This window comes from Desmodus rotundus, chromosome 6 (assembly GCF_022682495.2).
Source record: "Desmodus rotundus isolate HL8 chromosome 6, HLdesRot8A.1, whole genome shotgun sequence".
Taxonomy (NCBI): Eukaryota; Metazoa; Chordata; class Mammalia; order Chiroptera; family Phyllostomidae; genus Desmodus; species Desmodus rotundus.
Window position 1 is genome coordinate 6,624,939 of NC_071392.1, and position 15,536 is coordinate 6,640,474.

The 15,536-nt window shown below is 45.1% G+C and overlaps 1 protein-coding gene across 2 annotated transcripts in view; it reads right to left on the reverse strand.

The window, feature by feature from the left end:
- Positions 1-543: 543 nt before the first annotated feature.
- ANLN (anillin, actin binding protein) overlaps positions 544-15,536 on the reverse strand; it is a 48,879-nt gene continuing 33,886 nt past the window's right edge. For both annotated transcript variants that reach the window (XM_024562994.3, XM_045197421.2), the window contains 4 exons: positions 11,107-11,193; positions 6,858-6,965; positions 4,377-4,549; positions 544-1,840 (listed from right to left, as the gene is read on the reverse strand). In XM_024562994.3, coding sequence (XP_024418762.2) covers positions 1,717-1,840; positions 4,377-4,549; positions 6,858-6,965; positions 11,107-11,193 — 492 coding nt within the window. In that variant the 3' untranslated portion in view covers positions 544-1,716. The remainder of the gene's footprint in view (positions 1,841-4,376; positions 4,550-6,857; positions 6,966-11,106; positions 11,194-15,536) is intronic.

Below are 15,536 nucleotides of genomic sequence, written 5' to 3' on the forward strand. Positions count from 1 at the left end.
GTTTGCTTAGTTTTTTTTATTCAATTATTGAGAAGAATGTGTTGCTATTTTATTGTTCATAGTTTTGACAATCTTTTTCTTAAGTAAGTCCCTTCAACATTTCATATGATAATGGTTTGGTGATGGTGAACTCCTTTAACTTGACCTTGTCTGGGAAGCTCTTTATCTGCCCTTCGATTCTAAATGATGGCTTTGCTGGGTAGAGCGACTTTGGCTGTAGTCCCTGCTTTTCATAACGTTGAATATTTCTTGCCAGTCTCTTCTGGCCTGCAAAGTGTCTTGTGCGAAACCAGCTGACAGTCTGATGGGAACTCCCCTGTAGGTGACTAACTGCCTTTTTCTTGCTGCTTTTAAGATTATCTCTTTATCTTTAACCTTTGGCATTTTAATTATGTTTCTTGGAGTGGCCCTCTTTGGGTCCATCTTGTTTGGGATTTTCTGTGCTTCCTGAACTTGCACGTCTATTTCCTTCACCAAATTAGGGAAATTTTCCTTCATTATTTTTTCCAAATAGATTGCCAATAAGATTGCTTAAATAACTGATTCTGTAAGCCATTTGCAAGTATTTATTTAGGTAAGAGATCATAAAATACATTTGTATAGTACACATAAAACACATTTAAAACAAGAAAGATAAAACGACAGGTGACAGAATTTAGTGTTTATAAATGAGATCACTGATAACTCTGATAATTCAAGGAAACTCAAAGTGTACTTAAAAGTTTGAGACCATGCCTTACAATATTTTATAACAAAAAAATAAAGAATAAAGTATTAGGCTTTTAAGGCAATACCTTACTTAATAGTTTTTCAAATGATTTCATAACGGATTTCTGGGCACCGTCATCTATGGACATGAAAAGAAAGAAAGTCAAGAACTTTGGCAAGCGAAGTGTTAGTCCACAGCAGCTTGTAAAGTGTGCTTGTTGTATATAAAAGCTCTTGAATTTACATCTGTTCTTGTTACCAGAACAGAGAAAAACTAACATGCCAAGTATCTTTGAGGAGTCTGTAAGATACACAGCAAAAATCATTACTTTTAAAAGCCTGTATTCTATGAAAATGTGCACCACACAGCATCTAAAGTAACTGAGAAAATGTAAACCATATGATTATTAAGTCTTCTAAATAAAACACTTAACCCCACATCTTACACATTACCCCCTAAGTCCCATCTCCTCTTTGAAGCCGCAAGCTTGAAACTAATGCGCATCTGTCATTTGAAACAGTCCTCACCGCCGTCACCACAAACGTGTCTGTAAGGTCCCTCGGACATTTTCTCAGTCTCTAGTAACGAGAGACCCGATGAGAGACGCGATGAAGGACCGCCACCCGCATGAGGAAGTACTCAGGCTACAGAACGAATGACCTCTAACCCCTGAAGACTCTCTACTTTGAGACCTGCAGGACCAAGAAGACAACTTAAAATTTCTTACTTAAAAAAAAAATTATTATGAATAACTGAGTAATTAGATTTATAGGAAAATGAGACTTTTAAATTAAGATTTAGTAAAATCAACTATAATGAATTTTCCTCCAATTATTTACGAATGACAGAAGACAAATCAGCTGAAGTTTTACATACAAAAGACATAAATACTGCATAATATGTAGTGAATATTGGCACATCCCCTTTCGTTTTTTAAAGCAAAAAATGCAATCAGCCTGTCTGATGCTCTTCAGATACACGTATGACAGCCCAGAAACTGCCCCAGCCTAGGGCTTCCCAATGGGCTTGTAGCAGGCATCAGGCTGCCAGAGGCGAATATCAACAAGCGCTTGATTGAGCTTCTGCATCCAGAGATCCCGCTCTTCCTTGGTGTCTGCGGACAGCCAGTGCCTACAGGAACAGACACAGGAACGCTCAGGACCCGCTCAGGAACCGTCCTCCCCACTCAGGACCCTTCCGTACCTCCCCGCACTCTCACTAGGGGGAAAGGCTAAACAAACCCAAGTTACTCTTTACCCTCTTTTTGTGGATGCTGGGGAGCCCCAGAGGGAGACGCTTCTCCAATTATAAGGGTAAAAAGTTACACTGTAGGCTGGTTAGCTGAATATAACACACACTGGTGACATTTGGTAAATGAGGGCGTTTCCACGCCAAACATGGTCACTGCCTTGCACAGGTGGTCCGGCCTGGGCAGCCAGGTGGTGTGGACCACCCCCTAAGTGCAGCCAACTTCCTCGCAAGAGCTGGCACACCACAGGCCTCAATCGGGCGCTCCCCGAATCCCTCCGACTCCGGCTCCCGAGGAGCTGGAACCACAGGCTCGAGGACCTCCGCCGGCTGCACAGGTGAGAGCGGCCCCCACCGTCCCCATTATTTCTGTGCCACTGTGTGAGTGGAACATGCTGTTCCCAATGGATGATCTGAAGACCCTAAGACTGCACCCACCCTGACCTCTCCATCCGTTCCAGGAGTCTCGTCTTTGCAGCTGCATTTGGCTGCAAGTTGAATGAGGAACTGACGGGGCGGGCGAGGGTCGGGGAGGGGTAACTCTCTAACGCACAGGCCAGAGTGTCCTACTGGGGACAGATGGTTGTTGGAAGGTTTTTACATCGGACTCCTTTGCTCTCCACTGGTAACAGAAACGGCACGAGCACGGATAAGCAGCGAGGGGTCACCTAGCAGTCAGTGAGCAAGGATGCAATGCTGACAATCATGATAGTGACCGTTTGCAGAGTTCATTCCATGTGCCTCTTGACACTGTCCTACGTGTGCCCACTCCCGAATCTCCCCCGCCCCTCTGGAGGGTAATTTGCACAGTAAATGTCTTCAGAGGCCAGCAGAGCTAACCTGCCACGGCTACACTCGCGAAGTCACTGAGTCGGGACTTAAACTGAGCTCTGTCGACTTCAAAGCTCCACTGAGCAGCACGGCCCTCGCACGTGGGGAAGCGTCTCTAGTTCCCACGTGGGGGCTACAGCGGGAAGCAGGCAAGATTAATCAGAAGAGAAGCCTTTGTACTGAAGGAGGGAAAGGCAGCAAGGTTGGTTAGTAGAAACAAAAATGAGATACATTAACTGTAGATAAAAGGCCCTGTGTGGAAACAGGTAAGTGAGGCAAAGGAGAATGCAGAGCAGTAAAATGTTCACATTTTACAAAATATATGATCACAACAGTTTTGAGAAGCCACCAAGCAGAGCTAAAGACTCAGCCAGGACTGAATTGAGAACACAAGTGTCAAAAGCTTAGATGAAGAAGTGTCCACCCAATCACGATAGTGTTAGAATGAGAAAAACGGCGGGCAGTGAAGTGCAGAGGAGTCGGAGCACCGTGGGACCCCGCTGTTTCTACCACAGGAGACGGGCAAGGACAAGTCTGGGAGGGCTCATTAGCACATAAAAGCAATAACTATGTGAAAAATGTACTATTTAAAAGGGCTAAATTAAAATGGGCCTGGTGGCCAGGAACCACTTGTACTGGTTTGTTTGGTTCCCCCGCTGACCGTGAACCTGGACAAACAAAATGACTAAGCCCACTGCGCCCCTACTGTCTTGCCTGATGCCACTGCCCACAGAGGTCCCCAGAGCGAAGGAGGGAAGGAGTTCAACTGAACTAATCCGAAGTAATCTAAACATCCAGAATTCCCAGAGAATGGGTCCCCTGCCCAGCTATTCTAAAACAAATTGGCAGTATCCAGGCAACTTTGCTGTTTTAATACATAGTGTCTCTTGGATGTAGCTTTCTAGTATTTTCACATCGGAAACTCATGGGGCCAGTTCTACCCACCTCCCTGTCAGCAAGGCCCACCAACAGCCTCATTAATAAAGACTGTGTCAAGTTCGAACCTTTGTCCCTACTCACAGCTTTGTACACTGAAAGTGGTCTTTAAGCTTCTCTTGGGCATCTGAGCAAAAGAATCTTAAGACTTAACAATAAGCTTTGTATCTTAAACATAAGCTTCATGTCAACAAAAAGGGACACTCCCAAGACTTCATTCTGTTCATCTCCAAGCAGAAATGTGCAGAGCAGCACGACTGCTTTTGTGAGCCACCTGACCGATCAAGGTATGTTGGAATGAAGAGGAAGGATGTGTAAATGTCTTTAAATAACACTTGACTTCTCAATTATACATGAAATCTTCTAACTCAACCCAAAGCATATTAGCTAACGGCCTTGCAAATGGCTACACCAGGACTATACCGAAAACATGGTTAGCTCAGATGCAACTTAAATGTTATGCTTTTCTTGACTCTACTAATTGGTTATTCGATTGTTCTCCTACCGATAGATAGTTTGTGCGTTTTGTGTCCTTATTCAGACTGCGCCCTCTTTAAGGACAAGGGCCACCTCTGGTGTTTCTTACACTGGAAAGACCCTGGTGGGCGGGCAGTTACTTTGTTCACAGAACCATTCACAGCCCGGCACGTACTTGGTGACACAGAGTGTGTCCCTGCACTGGCTGACAAGAGTCTCTCGGTCGTCCTCTCTCTGTGGCCGGACAGTGATTAATTCGAAGGTGTTGCGTCTAGCACAGAACTCTCTGCTGGCTGGTTCCACCTGACGACTGGTACAATTGGCCAGATTTATCCTTCCTATGGGATTCTTCAAAAGAAAACATTTAAAAACATTATTAGTAGAAAATATGACCATTTAAGTCAGTAAGCAATAAGCAGCATTTAAGTTCGTGTAAACTTAAAAAGCCATTAATTTAAAATTTAATTATACTAAGTTAGAGAAATATAAGTAATACACAGGATGAGGCAAAAGTAGGTTTATGGTTGTATGTGAAACACAGTTTATTCTTGTATGATTACTTATTCATCATTGTATTATTTTCCATATGAACAACTGTAAACCTACTTTTGCCCCACCCTCTATTATGCTTCTTAGTAATAAAAAACATAAAGGGACATAAGAATAAAAACCAAAATGTCAACTGGAGCTGTTAGTCAACTTAAAAAATGCACTCTGTTAGGGAAAACTTCAAGCAGATAGGATATTTAAAAAACAAAAACAAACAAACACACAGCGTCTTGAAGTCGCACGCTCCGCCCCCCGGCTTTAACAATTAGAAACCCCCATCCAGCACCTTTTGTGCACAGCCCACTCGCTTCCTCCCCTCTGCGAACAGCAACCTAGACGTGTCATTTCATCTGCCAGTATCTCCCACGGGTCTCCAGCGAGCGAGGCCCCACCTCGGCTCTGGCTAACTGCTAGAAGCCGCGGCACTCCTCTGAGAGCTGAAGTAGGCATTCGGGAGGCCGAGTGGTCCCGAAAGTAGGGGACTGGCAGGCACTAGCAGGTTATAAACAGCCAACGAAAGTGGGCACTCGGCTGGGGACTTAAAAAAGAAATTACAGTGCAATATGCCACTCTAAAACACGAGAGTTGCTAACTCTGGAAAGAGCAGTAATGACCTCTGCTGACTGGTTGAGGGGCAAGTAACAAACTCTCATTCACTGCTGTTGACAATACAAAACAGTCCAGCCCTGGCTGGTGTGGCTCAGTAGATTGAACGCCGGCCTGTGAAACAAAGGATCACTGGTTCAATTCCCAGGCAGGGCATAAGCCTGGGTGGCAGGCCAGGTCCCCAGTAGGGGGGTGCATGAGAGGCAACCACACATTGATGTTTCTCTCCCTCTATTTCTCCCTCCTTTCCCTTCTCTCTAAAAATAAATAAATGAATCTTTTAAAAATATAAATAAATAAATAAAATACATGCCAAGCAAAAGACAAGGGGAATAAAAAAATTGCAAGGTACCATAAATGGGTAAAATATATAGATAAATCAATTCACAGAAAATATAAATAGCCAAAACATACAAGAAAAGATGCTGGCTCTCAATGCTTCCTCACAGAAACAGAAAATAAAGCTCAGGGAGCTGAAAGGCTCGTACCCACGACACTGACAAGAGCGAAAAGGCTGACGTGCCAAGTGCTGGAGGGGACGCGGAGCACCGGGAACTGTGCTGATGGGAACAGCCACTGTACAGCCACTTCAAGAACCAGGTGACAAAACCCAGTTATGCTGAAGGCGTGCAAACTCTACAACCCGGCAAATCGGCCACAAGCTGCACACGCAAGGAAGAGCTCTCGCCCGTGCACACACCCAGCCAGGCCACGGCAGCCCTGTCCGTTCCAGCAGTGACTGGACATCACGGAAGAGTCCAGAGAGACGACAATGGATGAACTGACCGTGGGGAGCTCGTACGATGCACACTTCAGTGCAGGGAAAGGGCGGGAGCTCCGCAAACCAGAGCTCCACCTGGCAACCCAGACCAACCGCACAGACCATGGGGAGCCAAGAAACGCAAGTGGGTGTTAGTTGTATAATGCTGAAAACGATGCAACTGCAGCCACACACTGCTTAGGAATAGGGACATACGTAATAAAAACTAAAGAAATACGTGGGAGCAAAACTTCAGGGTAGGGATTAGCACTACGGGGGAGAGAAACTTACTTCGGAGCCTCAACGGAACTGATAACACAGAGGCCGATGGACACTGTTTTGTATTCTTTTTGAACTTCCTAAGTATCTCCCAATACATTTTTAAATGAAATTTTACATGGCTACAATAATACAAAAGTAAACTTAATATATTTCTGACTAGAAATGACAAGAAAAATATTATGAAACATTCTAGCAGGAAAGAAAGACAAATATATGCCTTAAGGTATTTCAAGAGTGGTCAAATCACAGGGAATGGATAAAACACAAAAATAGTAAACATACACACACACACACATCCTGTAACAAGACCCCTACCCCTCTTAATAGATGAGGGGTCTTGTTACTTAATAGGTTTAGTAGATGCTCTCGGAGGAACCTGGGTGGGTGGTGGAGCCCCCTGCATGCACACGGCGTGAAGCCAGCTGGGGCTTCACCAGCGACCAGCACTCTTAACTTTACCTTTCGTTTCTCGTCATCTGGGTAAGTCCAGTAAGAGATACAGTTTCCAGAGAGAATACACCATCTTCGATGCCAGGCACCAAAACCACTAACATCTTCAAATATGGTCTAAAAAAGTCAATGAAATACTGACTTTAGAAACTTGAGGATCAAGTGAGTGTTAATTGCATTGGTTAAACGTCAGCACGTTGAAATACTTCAACTTCACGATCGATGTGCGCTATTTTTCATCATGCCTTTTACCTTAGGAATGCAAGTCACTGACTGCTCACACCCAGAAATGCACCCAGATTTTCAGCATCATCTACAGGCACAGCGCATTTAAGAACTTTCACATGTTAACCCCAAATACACACATCTACCTAATGTTAGACTTTTTAAAAGCATAGTACCCCTAACCAAATGCTTCTTAAATAAAAGTACTTCAAGTGTTGGAGAGTATAATGATGAGAATATCATGCCTTATATATTGAAAACAAATGAGTAATAGCTTATCACTTAGACTCCGCACAGCAGACTGGCTTTCAGTTTTTATGGAGGACAACAGAACAGGGCTCGAGAAGAGTCAGCTCATGACTACATGCCCCCATGGGTTACGGCGATGCACACCCCAACTCGGAGCCACCAGGCCCGCTTGGACGTGGCGCATCCCTACCGCTGGGTGCCGGCCAGCCCACGCCTCAGGAGCGCCAGTTCCGTTCCAAAGGGAGTGAAGCAGTCCTGCTGGCTAAGGGCAGGGCTCTGGAACAGGTCACTTGGGACATGTGGGGTTTTCCGTGCAAGTGCTTCCACTGCAACAGGGTAAGCGGAAGCTGCTTCCCCCCACGATTGTTTAGTTGCAGTCATAATGGAGCCCTAATTTACGTAAGTCCTTGGTTTTAATTTAAAAATGACTTCCTTTGGAAACCATTACATGCATTAAGAAACAAAGCAAGGCAAAAGCGTAGCGGTGCTCTCGGCCAGGGGCTGGCAGGCCTTCCTGGGCAGTGCGGAGTACAGGTCTGGACTCTGTGGGCCGCCCAGGCCCTGCCACAACCACCTGCGTGGCCGCTGCTGCAGCGCAAAGCAGCCCCAGACACTGTGGAGACAAATGAGCCCGTGTGCCAATAAAACTTCACAAAAACAAATGGTGGGCCTGCTTTGCTGACCCCTAATACAGACAATCCAAAAGTATCTTTGCATCCACTTCAAATGGCTGGACAAAGCCCCACACCAAACCCTGAGGGTCGGACGGACACTCTCCGCGGTGCACTAACTTGTGTAAATTTACCAAAACGTGGCTCAGTTGGGAGTGCAATCTCCCACAGAGGAAAATTACTTTGTGTGAAGAAATGCTTCCATGATAGAAAAAACCCTCAAATTTATGAGCTTAATTAATTAGCTAAATTAATTACCTTACTCCAACCATCTGGCATCTTAACCCCACCTTTTTTTCTCTTCCCCAGTCTACCCACGTCCCTCCCCAAGGCATGCTTTTTTCCTAGGTGACACCCGCTCACAGCCACCCAAGGAAGTAAGACAGTCATCTTATTTCAACCTCGGGGACAAAGTTGGTCCGAATGACTCACCAGCTCCCTCCTGTGTTTATGTTCACCTTTTACATCATAAAGGTAACAGACAAGGAAAAATTTGAGGGAGAAGAATAACAGAAGTGGCTACTGCTCTCGGCTACGATCAGAGAGGAATGACCAGAGGTCAGCTGATTAATTCTTATAGCCAAGGAAACCGAGGGCCAAGGAAATAAGTGAAACACAGGGTCACAAGGCAGAACTAGAACCTTCTGGGCGATCTAGAACGCCCTTCTCTGGCTTCTCGCAGTCCAGCCAGAGCCGGGCAAGCAGCATCTTAGAGCCACTCAGCACCGCTCGTCGGTTGGCCGACTCCTCCCCACAGCCGGCAGGAAGGGAACTGAACAACTTGAAATTCAGTTGCCACCTCTGCTCTTCGGAGAGGGCATAGGTCATGAAAATGCATTGATTAGGCAGGGGACTGCCGTTATCTGGGTCAGGTAAGGGCTCTGTCAGAAACAAACTAGTTAAGAGCCCAGCTCAAAACTCAGATGGCTCAGGCGTCATATGCAAGTAAACGAGCTGCCAGAGTCTACCAGCTGCCCAAGGCGTCTCCAATAAAATATGGGAATATTTACATTAAGAGAAAAGGTCACTGAGTAAGCACTGCCTTCAACTCAGGAATTTATGAGAACGCTTCTCCAAGAACATCTAGTGCCACCTGCTGGATCTACGTGTGGAAACAGCTAACAGGGAATCTGCGTCAAGGGACCTGTGGCTTCCCGTGCCCCTCCTTCTTCCTTCCCGTGCCCCTCCTTCTTCCTTCCACGCCTTTCGCAGTTGTCATTCGAACTCTTGCTTCACGAGAAAACCAAAGCTCCTGGAAGTTCTCCACCTCTCGCACACACCCACAACCCTCTACGTATCCTCCACACATCCGGTTCTCCTCTGGTGACAGGCACCGTAGGATTCTACATGAGGCCAACCCCGTGACCACGAACTGCAGCTTGGGTCTGGTTTCTTCTCCCCTCAGGACCTCATCTGTCCCCACTGCCCAGCCCTCTAAGAAGCGCCCCCCTTGTATTCGAAGACCCAAGTCTGTCTGACTGTAATAAAATCTCAACAAAATCCTTCTTCCACCCTCCAGACCCGGTCAAGCACCACACCCTACTTGCTCCCTCGTGCCAGACTTTGTTCCAGAGTTGCTCGCTCTCCTTCCTCTCCCCCGACTCACTTGACAACCACCCGCAACCCAGCTCCTGCTCCAACTGAGACTAGAGCGACCACCTGTGAGTGAGCCCCGTGGCCTCTGACAGTTATCCAGCCTGGCACTCAAGCTGCCTCTTGCCTCAGCAGCTGACACGGACCCCCCCTGGCTTCCCTGAAGTGCCCTGCGGGAGCTTCTCTTCCCGGGTCAGCTGTTGGGGTTCCTGCTGGCTCTGCCCCACCCAATGCCCCCGGCACTGAAATCACGGTCTCCGTGCTGCAGATTTCCAAATCTCATCTCAGCTAAAGTGCTTGAACTCCAAACTCCAATCCTTGAAACATGTCTCCAGGCACCTAAAATTCAAACTGTTTAAAACTTAACTCGTTAAAACCTGATACCTTGGATAGGGATGCACTGGCCAGGGGCATGAGGGAACTTTCTGGGGTAAGGTTTCATATCTTAATTAAAACTTTGGGTACATAGATATATGTATGTGTCAAAACTCAGGGGATCTACACCTAAGACTTCAGGGAGCATGCTAATGTCTACAATATACTTTGAAATTCTGTCCCCCCAATATGTTGCTTTCAGCAACGGTAGAAGGATGGCTAGGCAGTAGACGTACAACCAAGCCAGGGCAGTACGGAATGTTAAGGCCAAAGGCAGGTGGATCTCTCGTCCAGATCCCAGCCCTGCTTCTGCTCCTCCACCCACCAGAGCCCAAGGAGGGGGCTGCCCTCCCTCCTCCTCCTCCTCCTCCTCCTCCTCTCCCCACAACAGGCTCCTCCTTCTGGACTGCTGTCCCCATCACCGGATATCTTCAGGGTCGCCCCTCCAACGTGCTTCCACATGTCAGTCAGAGGGAGATTTCAAAACCCCAAATTTGATGTCCTTTGCTGAAAATCCGACTAGAGTCCCCCACTGGCTTCAGGATAAAGTCCAAATTCTTTAAAAGGCCCTTGAACAGCGATCCCAGTCCCCCTAAACGCACAGCCCTCCCCATCACTGTGCTCACTGCCCTTCACACACCCACTCACACTCTGCACTCCAGCCCCTCTGAGACACCTGCCTCTATCCCCATGGGGCACCCTTTCCTCGGGGGGGTAGAAGGGGGGGCCCTGGGCCACAGCACATTCCCCTCCCTTCATCTGCAGCATCTTCTCTCTGCCTCACTTACTCGGTGGTGTACAAGGTACTTCTTCCCGCAGCTTTCTTTAAGCCTCCTACCCACACTCAGAGACAACATCCCACCTGTTCACGAACACGCACGCCCTCTACGCTTCCTCCTGTCGTAGCGCTGGGTCGTCCTTACCTGTTCGCGAGTCCCTCTCCCTGCCAAATGGAAGGCTCCTGAGCAGAGGGGTTATTTTGTGGCCTATCATAGTCCCAGCCAGCACAGGGACTGGCACACAGTGGGAATGCAACACAGCTTTATGAGCCGATTTACCACCTGCTCAGACGGGCTTGCCTTCCAACCAGAAGCCAAGTCTACATCCACAAAGCAGAAAAAAGAAAATGCATACTGATTACTTACTAGAAAACCTCTTTCTTCAACACTTGAATTCACTTGACATTTTATTTGTAAATAAATATGACCTTCCAAAGGAGATAAAAAGGGCACCTGCAAAGAAAGACAGTAAGTTATTTGCAAAAGAGTTCCAAACTGATTTTTCTTGATAAAACAGGTGTGTCATGAATAGAGAATAGTATGCCTTGCAAACACTCTTTTCTAAAGCGAAAATATGAAGTGGCCGACAGCCACTGGTTCCTCAGCAACAAACACTTTAAAAGAATAAATCCATTCAAGTTAAAGCTGATAAAAATAAAATCTCAAGTCCCAGTTAATGTGATAAAGAAAACTCAGATTTAAGAACAGAATGCTAGTGCTTATCCATTCTCCATCAATAAAATATACTCAGTAGGAGACTGGATACATGAACTGGTATATTAATGCAATGAAATATTACTCAGCCCCTGGCCGGCACGGCTCAGTGGGCTGGGCATCATACTGCAAACTAAAGGTCACTGGTTTGATTCCCACATGCCTGGGCTGCAGGCCAGGTCCCCAGGGAGGGGTGTGGGAGACAACCGATCAATGTTTCTCTAGCATATTGATGTTTCTCTCCCACTCTTTTTCCCTCCCTGCCCCTCTGTCTAAAATTAAATAAGATAATTTTTAAAATAAAATACTACTCAGGGATAAATAACAGTGTACTGTAGAATTAAAAAGTTGACCCTCAAATTCACATGAAATTGCAAGAGGCCCCAAAATAATCTTGAAAAAGAAAAACAAAGCTGGAAGAACCACAATTCCCAGTTTCAAAGCTTAATCCAAAGCTACCATAATCAAAACAGTATGGTATTGGCATGAGAACAGACATATAGAGCATAGGAAAAGAACTGAAAGTCCAGACATAAACCCACACCTCTATGACCAATTGATTTTCAGCAGGGTACCAAGACCATTCAATAAAGAAAGAGCAATCTTTTCAGCACAGGGTGCTGGGAAACTGGGCACCCACATGTAGAAGAAAGCTGGGTCCCTACCTCACATCACATACAAAACCTAACTCCAAATGAGTCGATGCCCTATATATGGAAGCTAAAAAACCGTAACTCTTAGAGGAACATAAAAACATAAAGGTAAATCTTCAATGATCATGGATTTGGCAATGGATTCTCAGATAACACCAAAAGCATGAGCAACAAAAGAAAAACTTGACAAATTAGGCTTCATCAAAATTAAAAACTTTTCACTATGTAGATCTGACTGCCCATCAGCAGATGATGGACCCGGGAAGTGAGGCAGAGTCTCCTTTCCCTGACTTCTGAGCATGAAAATTACTCTGGGCCTCCCAGACGCTGTCCTTCTCAGAGCGTGAGGTCTGTCTTTCAGGCTTTGAAGCTCCGCTTTGCATCGTTTCTTAGTTGTCCCAGCCCACAGCCCCACGCCCGCGCACGGCAGACCCTAGTGGTCAGCTACTGTGCCCTTTCCATGTTTGTTTCCGTATCCGTATCCTACTGTGGAATCATATCCAGGCATTCAATGCATACTTGCTGACAGAATACTGTTTGGGCAAATATGTACCGGGAGTTCTTCCATTAAAAAAAAGGAAAAATGAATATGGTACATATATACAATGGAATAGTTTTCAGCCATAAAAAAACTCCATCAGATGCTGCAGCACGGATGAGGCTTGAAGACATTGTGCTAAGTGAAAAAAGCCCTACGGAAGGACAACACTGCATGTTTCCACTTAGGTGATGTTATCTAAAGTAACCAAACTCAGAGAAGCAAGAAGAAGACTAGTGGTTGTCAGGGACAATTTAAAAACCACAACAAAGCAGGCCATGAGCCAGATTTCCGCTGTAGGCCGTACGTCTGCCTGGTCTTGTGGTAGACTAGACCAGCCGTACCAGCCCTGCACTGGAAACACACGGACTGAACACCCCAGCGAGAGGACAAGACTGTCAGGCCGAAGAACAGAAATACAAAACGCTTACACACAAATTTGACATATATGGACAGATGTGTTCACAAGAAAGAATGGACAAAATACAACATACAAACACTAATCATAAGAAAGCTATTGTGGTTATAGCTATTAACATCAGACAAAAATTGACGTTAGGATAAAAAAGATTATCGGAGACAAAGTGAGCAATTCATTGAGAAGACATAATAATCTCCAGTGTTCACACACCTAACAGCGTAGCTGCAAAACACAGGAAGCACAAACTGACGAAACAAGACTTAAGAGCCTAAACTGAGACTCTGTTGTCCTCACTAGGTGGAAGTCGGGAGAGCAATACTTTTTCCCCAAATAGAATCCTGCTGTCTCTCTAGCACTGAAAACACCGACACAACACAGTACATAGATGTCATAGTACAAAGTTGTGCCTGAAATCCACATAATGTTATTAACCACTGTTACCCCAACAAATTCAGTAATTTTTTAAATAAATATTCACACAAGAAATATGTTCAAATAAATCATCCTTATCAACATATCACTAACTAGTGGAGACACTTCATGTCAAAATTATCTCAAATTATAAACGCTGCTTAAGTATATGTGATAATTTTTAAAGGTTTCAAATTTAAATTACAGATTACAACAAACATAAAAATTTCAACTGGAGAAGTTGAGCCATTAGAGTAAAACGGTAACATACACGTATTTAAAGTGATACTGACTCCGGGTCAGAAAGAATGGCGTTGCCCTGGCCAGGTAGCTCAGTGGGTTAGAGCATCATCCTGAGACACACAGGTTTCGGGTTTGATCCCAGTCAGGGCTTATACAAGAATCAACTAATAAATGCGTAAGTAAGTGGAGTAAATCACTGTTTCTCTCTCTCTCCCTTCCTCTCTCTCTCTGAAATCAATTTTAAAAAATGATACTGCTGTCATTCCTGCTGTCCAGTGGAAAAAACGATATCCTAGTTGGAATAATCTTGATTCAGTGTAAATTTTAAAGTTTTTATTGTAAGGTGTTTCCAACAATTTAATCTTCTCATGGCCAAAAAGTATAGTTTTCAATGGATTAATTCCATTAGATAAATCTCAAAGTTTCTGAATTTAAAAGGGATCCATAATGTAGAATTAAAACATCAGGTTTTATTACTGTATTTGCTATAAATTCCCTTGCCATTTCTTTTCCATATAGCCAGTTTTAAGCACCTTAGACTCTCAATGCTAATTAATAGATTCCATTGCTTAGTCCAGAAAACGCTGCTGATAAAAGCATCTCTGAAAGATAAAAAGAAAATGTCCCCTCTTACTCTACAGCTGTGAATGCAGAGAACAGTCCCAGTTAGAAGCTTGTCCTGATAAAGTAAGTGAATGGAGAACATTCACAAAAGGGTCAATGTTGCTACCCCCTGCTGAGTTTGGAAAGGTGTAAAAATCTATGATCCTATTCTGTTTTCTGTCAAACAAAAGGATCTATTAAGCTATCTACACCTCAAAGATTATTGTTAAAAGCTGTAAAATGTAACCTATAACCAGCGTAATTGTGTAATTTTTATACACTGGGATATTTCTGAGAGAGAAAGGGATACTGTTAATTATACCAGCCCAAAAGGCATACACCAGATTAGCTAGCTTTGTGCTCGCCAGAACGCCTGACCCCTCCTCCTATGGCCTCAGAATCCTGCGGTGCTCACTGTTTGCCCTGGTGCTGTTTAAAGTGCCGTCTCTGTTTCCTGGAGAGTGGAAATACCTGTGGGGTTTCTTAGTCAGAAGAGGGGCACTGGGATATCCTCCCTTTATCCACAAACTTTTAATAAAACCTGTGACTGTTTAAAAAGAACAACAACAACGTGACTATTTTGGATTCTCTATTCAAAGGGACAAAAAAAGAATGTGAGAGTCTGCGATACGCTGAGATTCGTCATTTAAATTCCTGGATGCCAGACTGTCCACCAGACATCTCTAACCTCCAACCAGAAGGCAAGCTCCTGGTGGAGGTGTCCTAAGCCCTTAGCAGGGGTGTCAAACTCATTTTCACCGGGGGTCACATCAGCCTCGAGGTCGCCTTCAAAGGGCCGAATGTAACTTTAGGACTGTATAAATGTAACTACTCTTTAACAGTTAAGAGAGAGCTCCGCGCTGTTGCCAGGTAGAAACAAGGTACCAGGCTGATAAATCAAGGTGGGGGGGCTGGATTTGGCTCGAGGGCCTTGTGTTTGCCACCTGTGCCTCAGAACGAACAGTCTGCATGAACCTGCGAGGCAATGCCACTCAAGGGATCTCAGAGGTGGGTGCTGTGCCACTGTTATTGGTCAAGGCACCCATGAAACGGGCAAATGCCCCCTTGTACCGATGGCATCTGGGAAGACACAGGACACTTGTTCACTCTCTCAGAGTTAAACAGAATTATGATATGAGCACAGAAGGGCTTGCATTTCTTCCCACTAATTTAAAGGACATCTAAGCTTAACTACTTTTAATATCCTTTTACA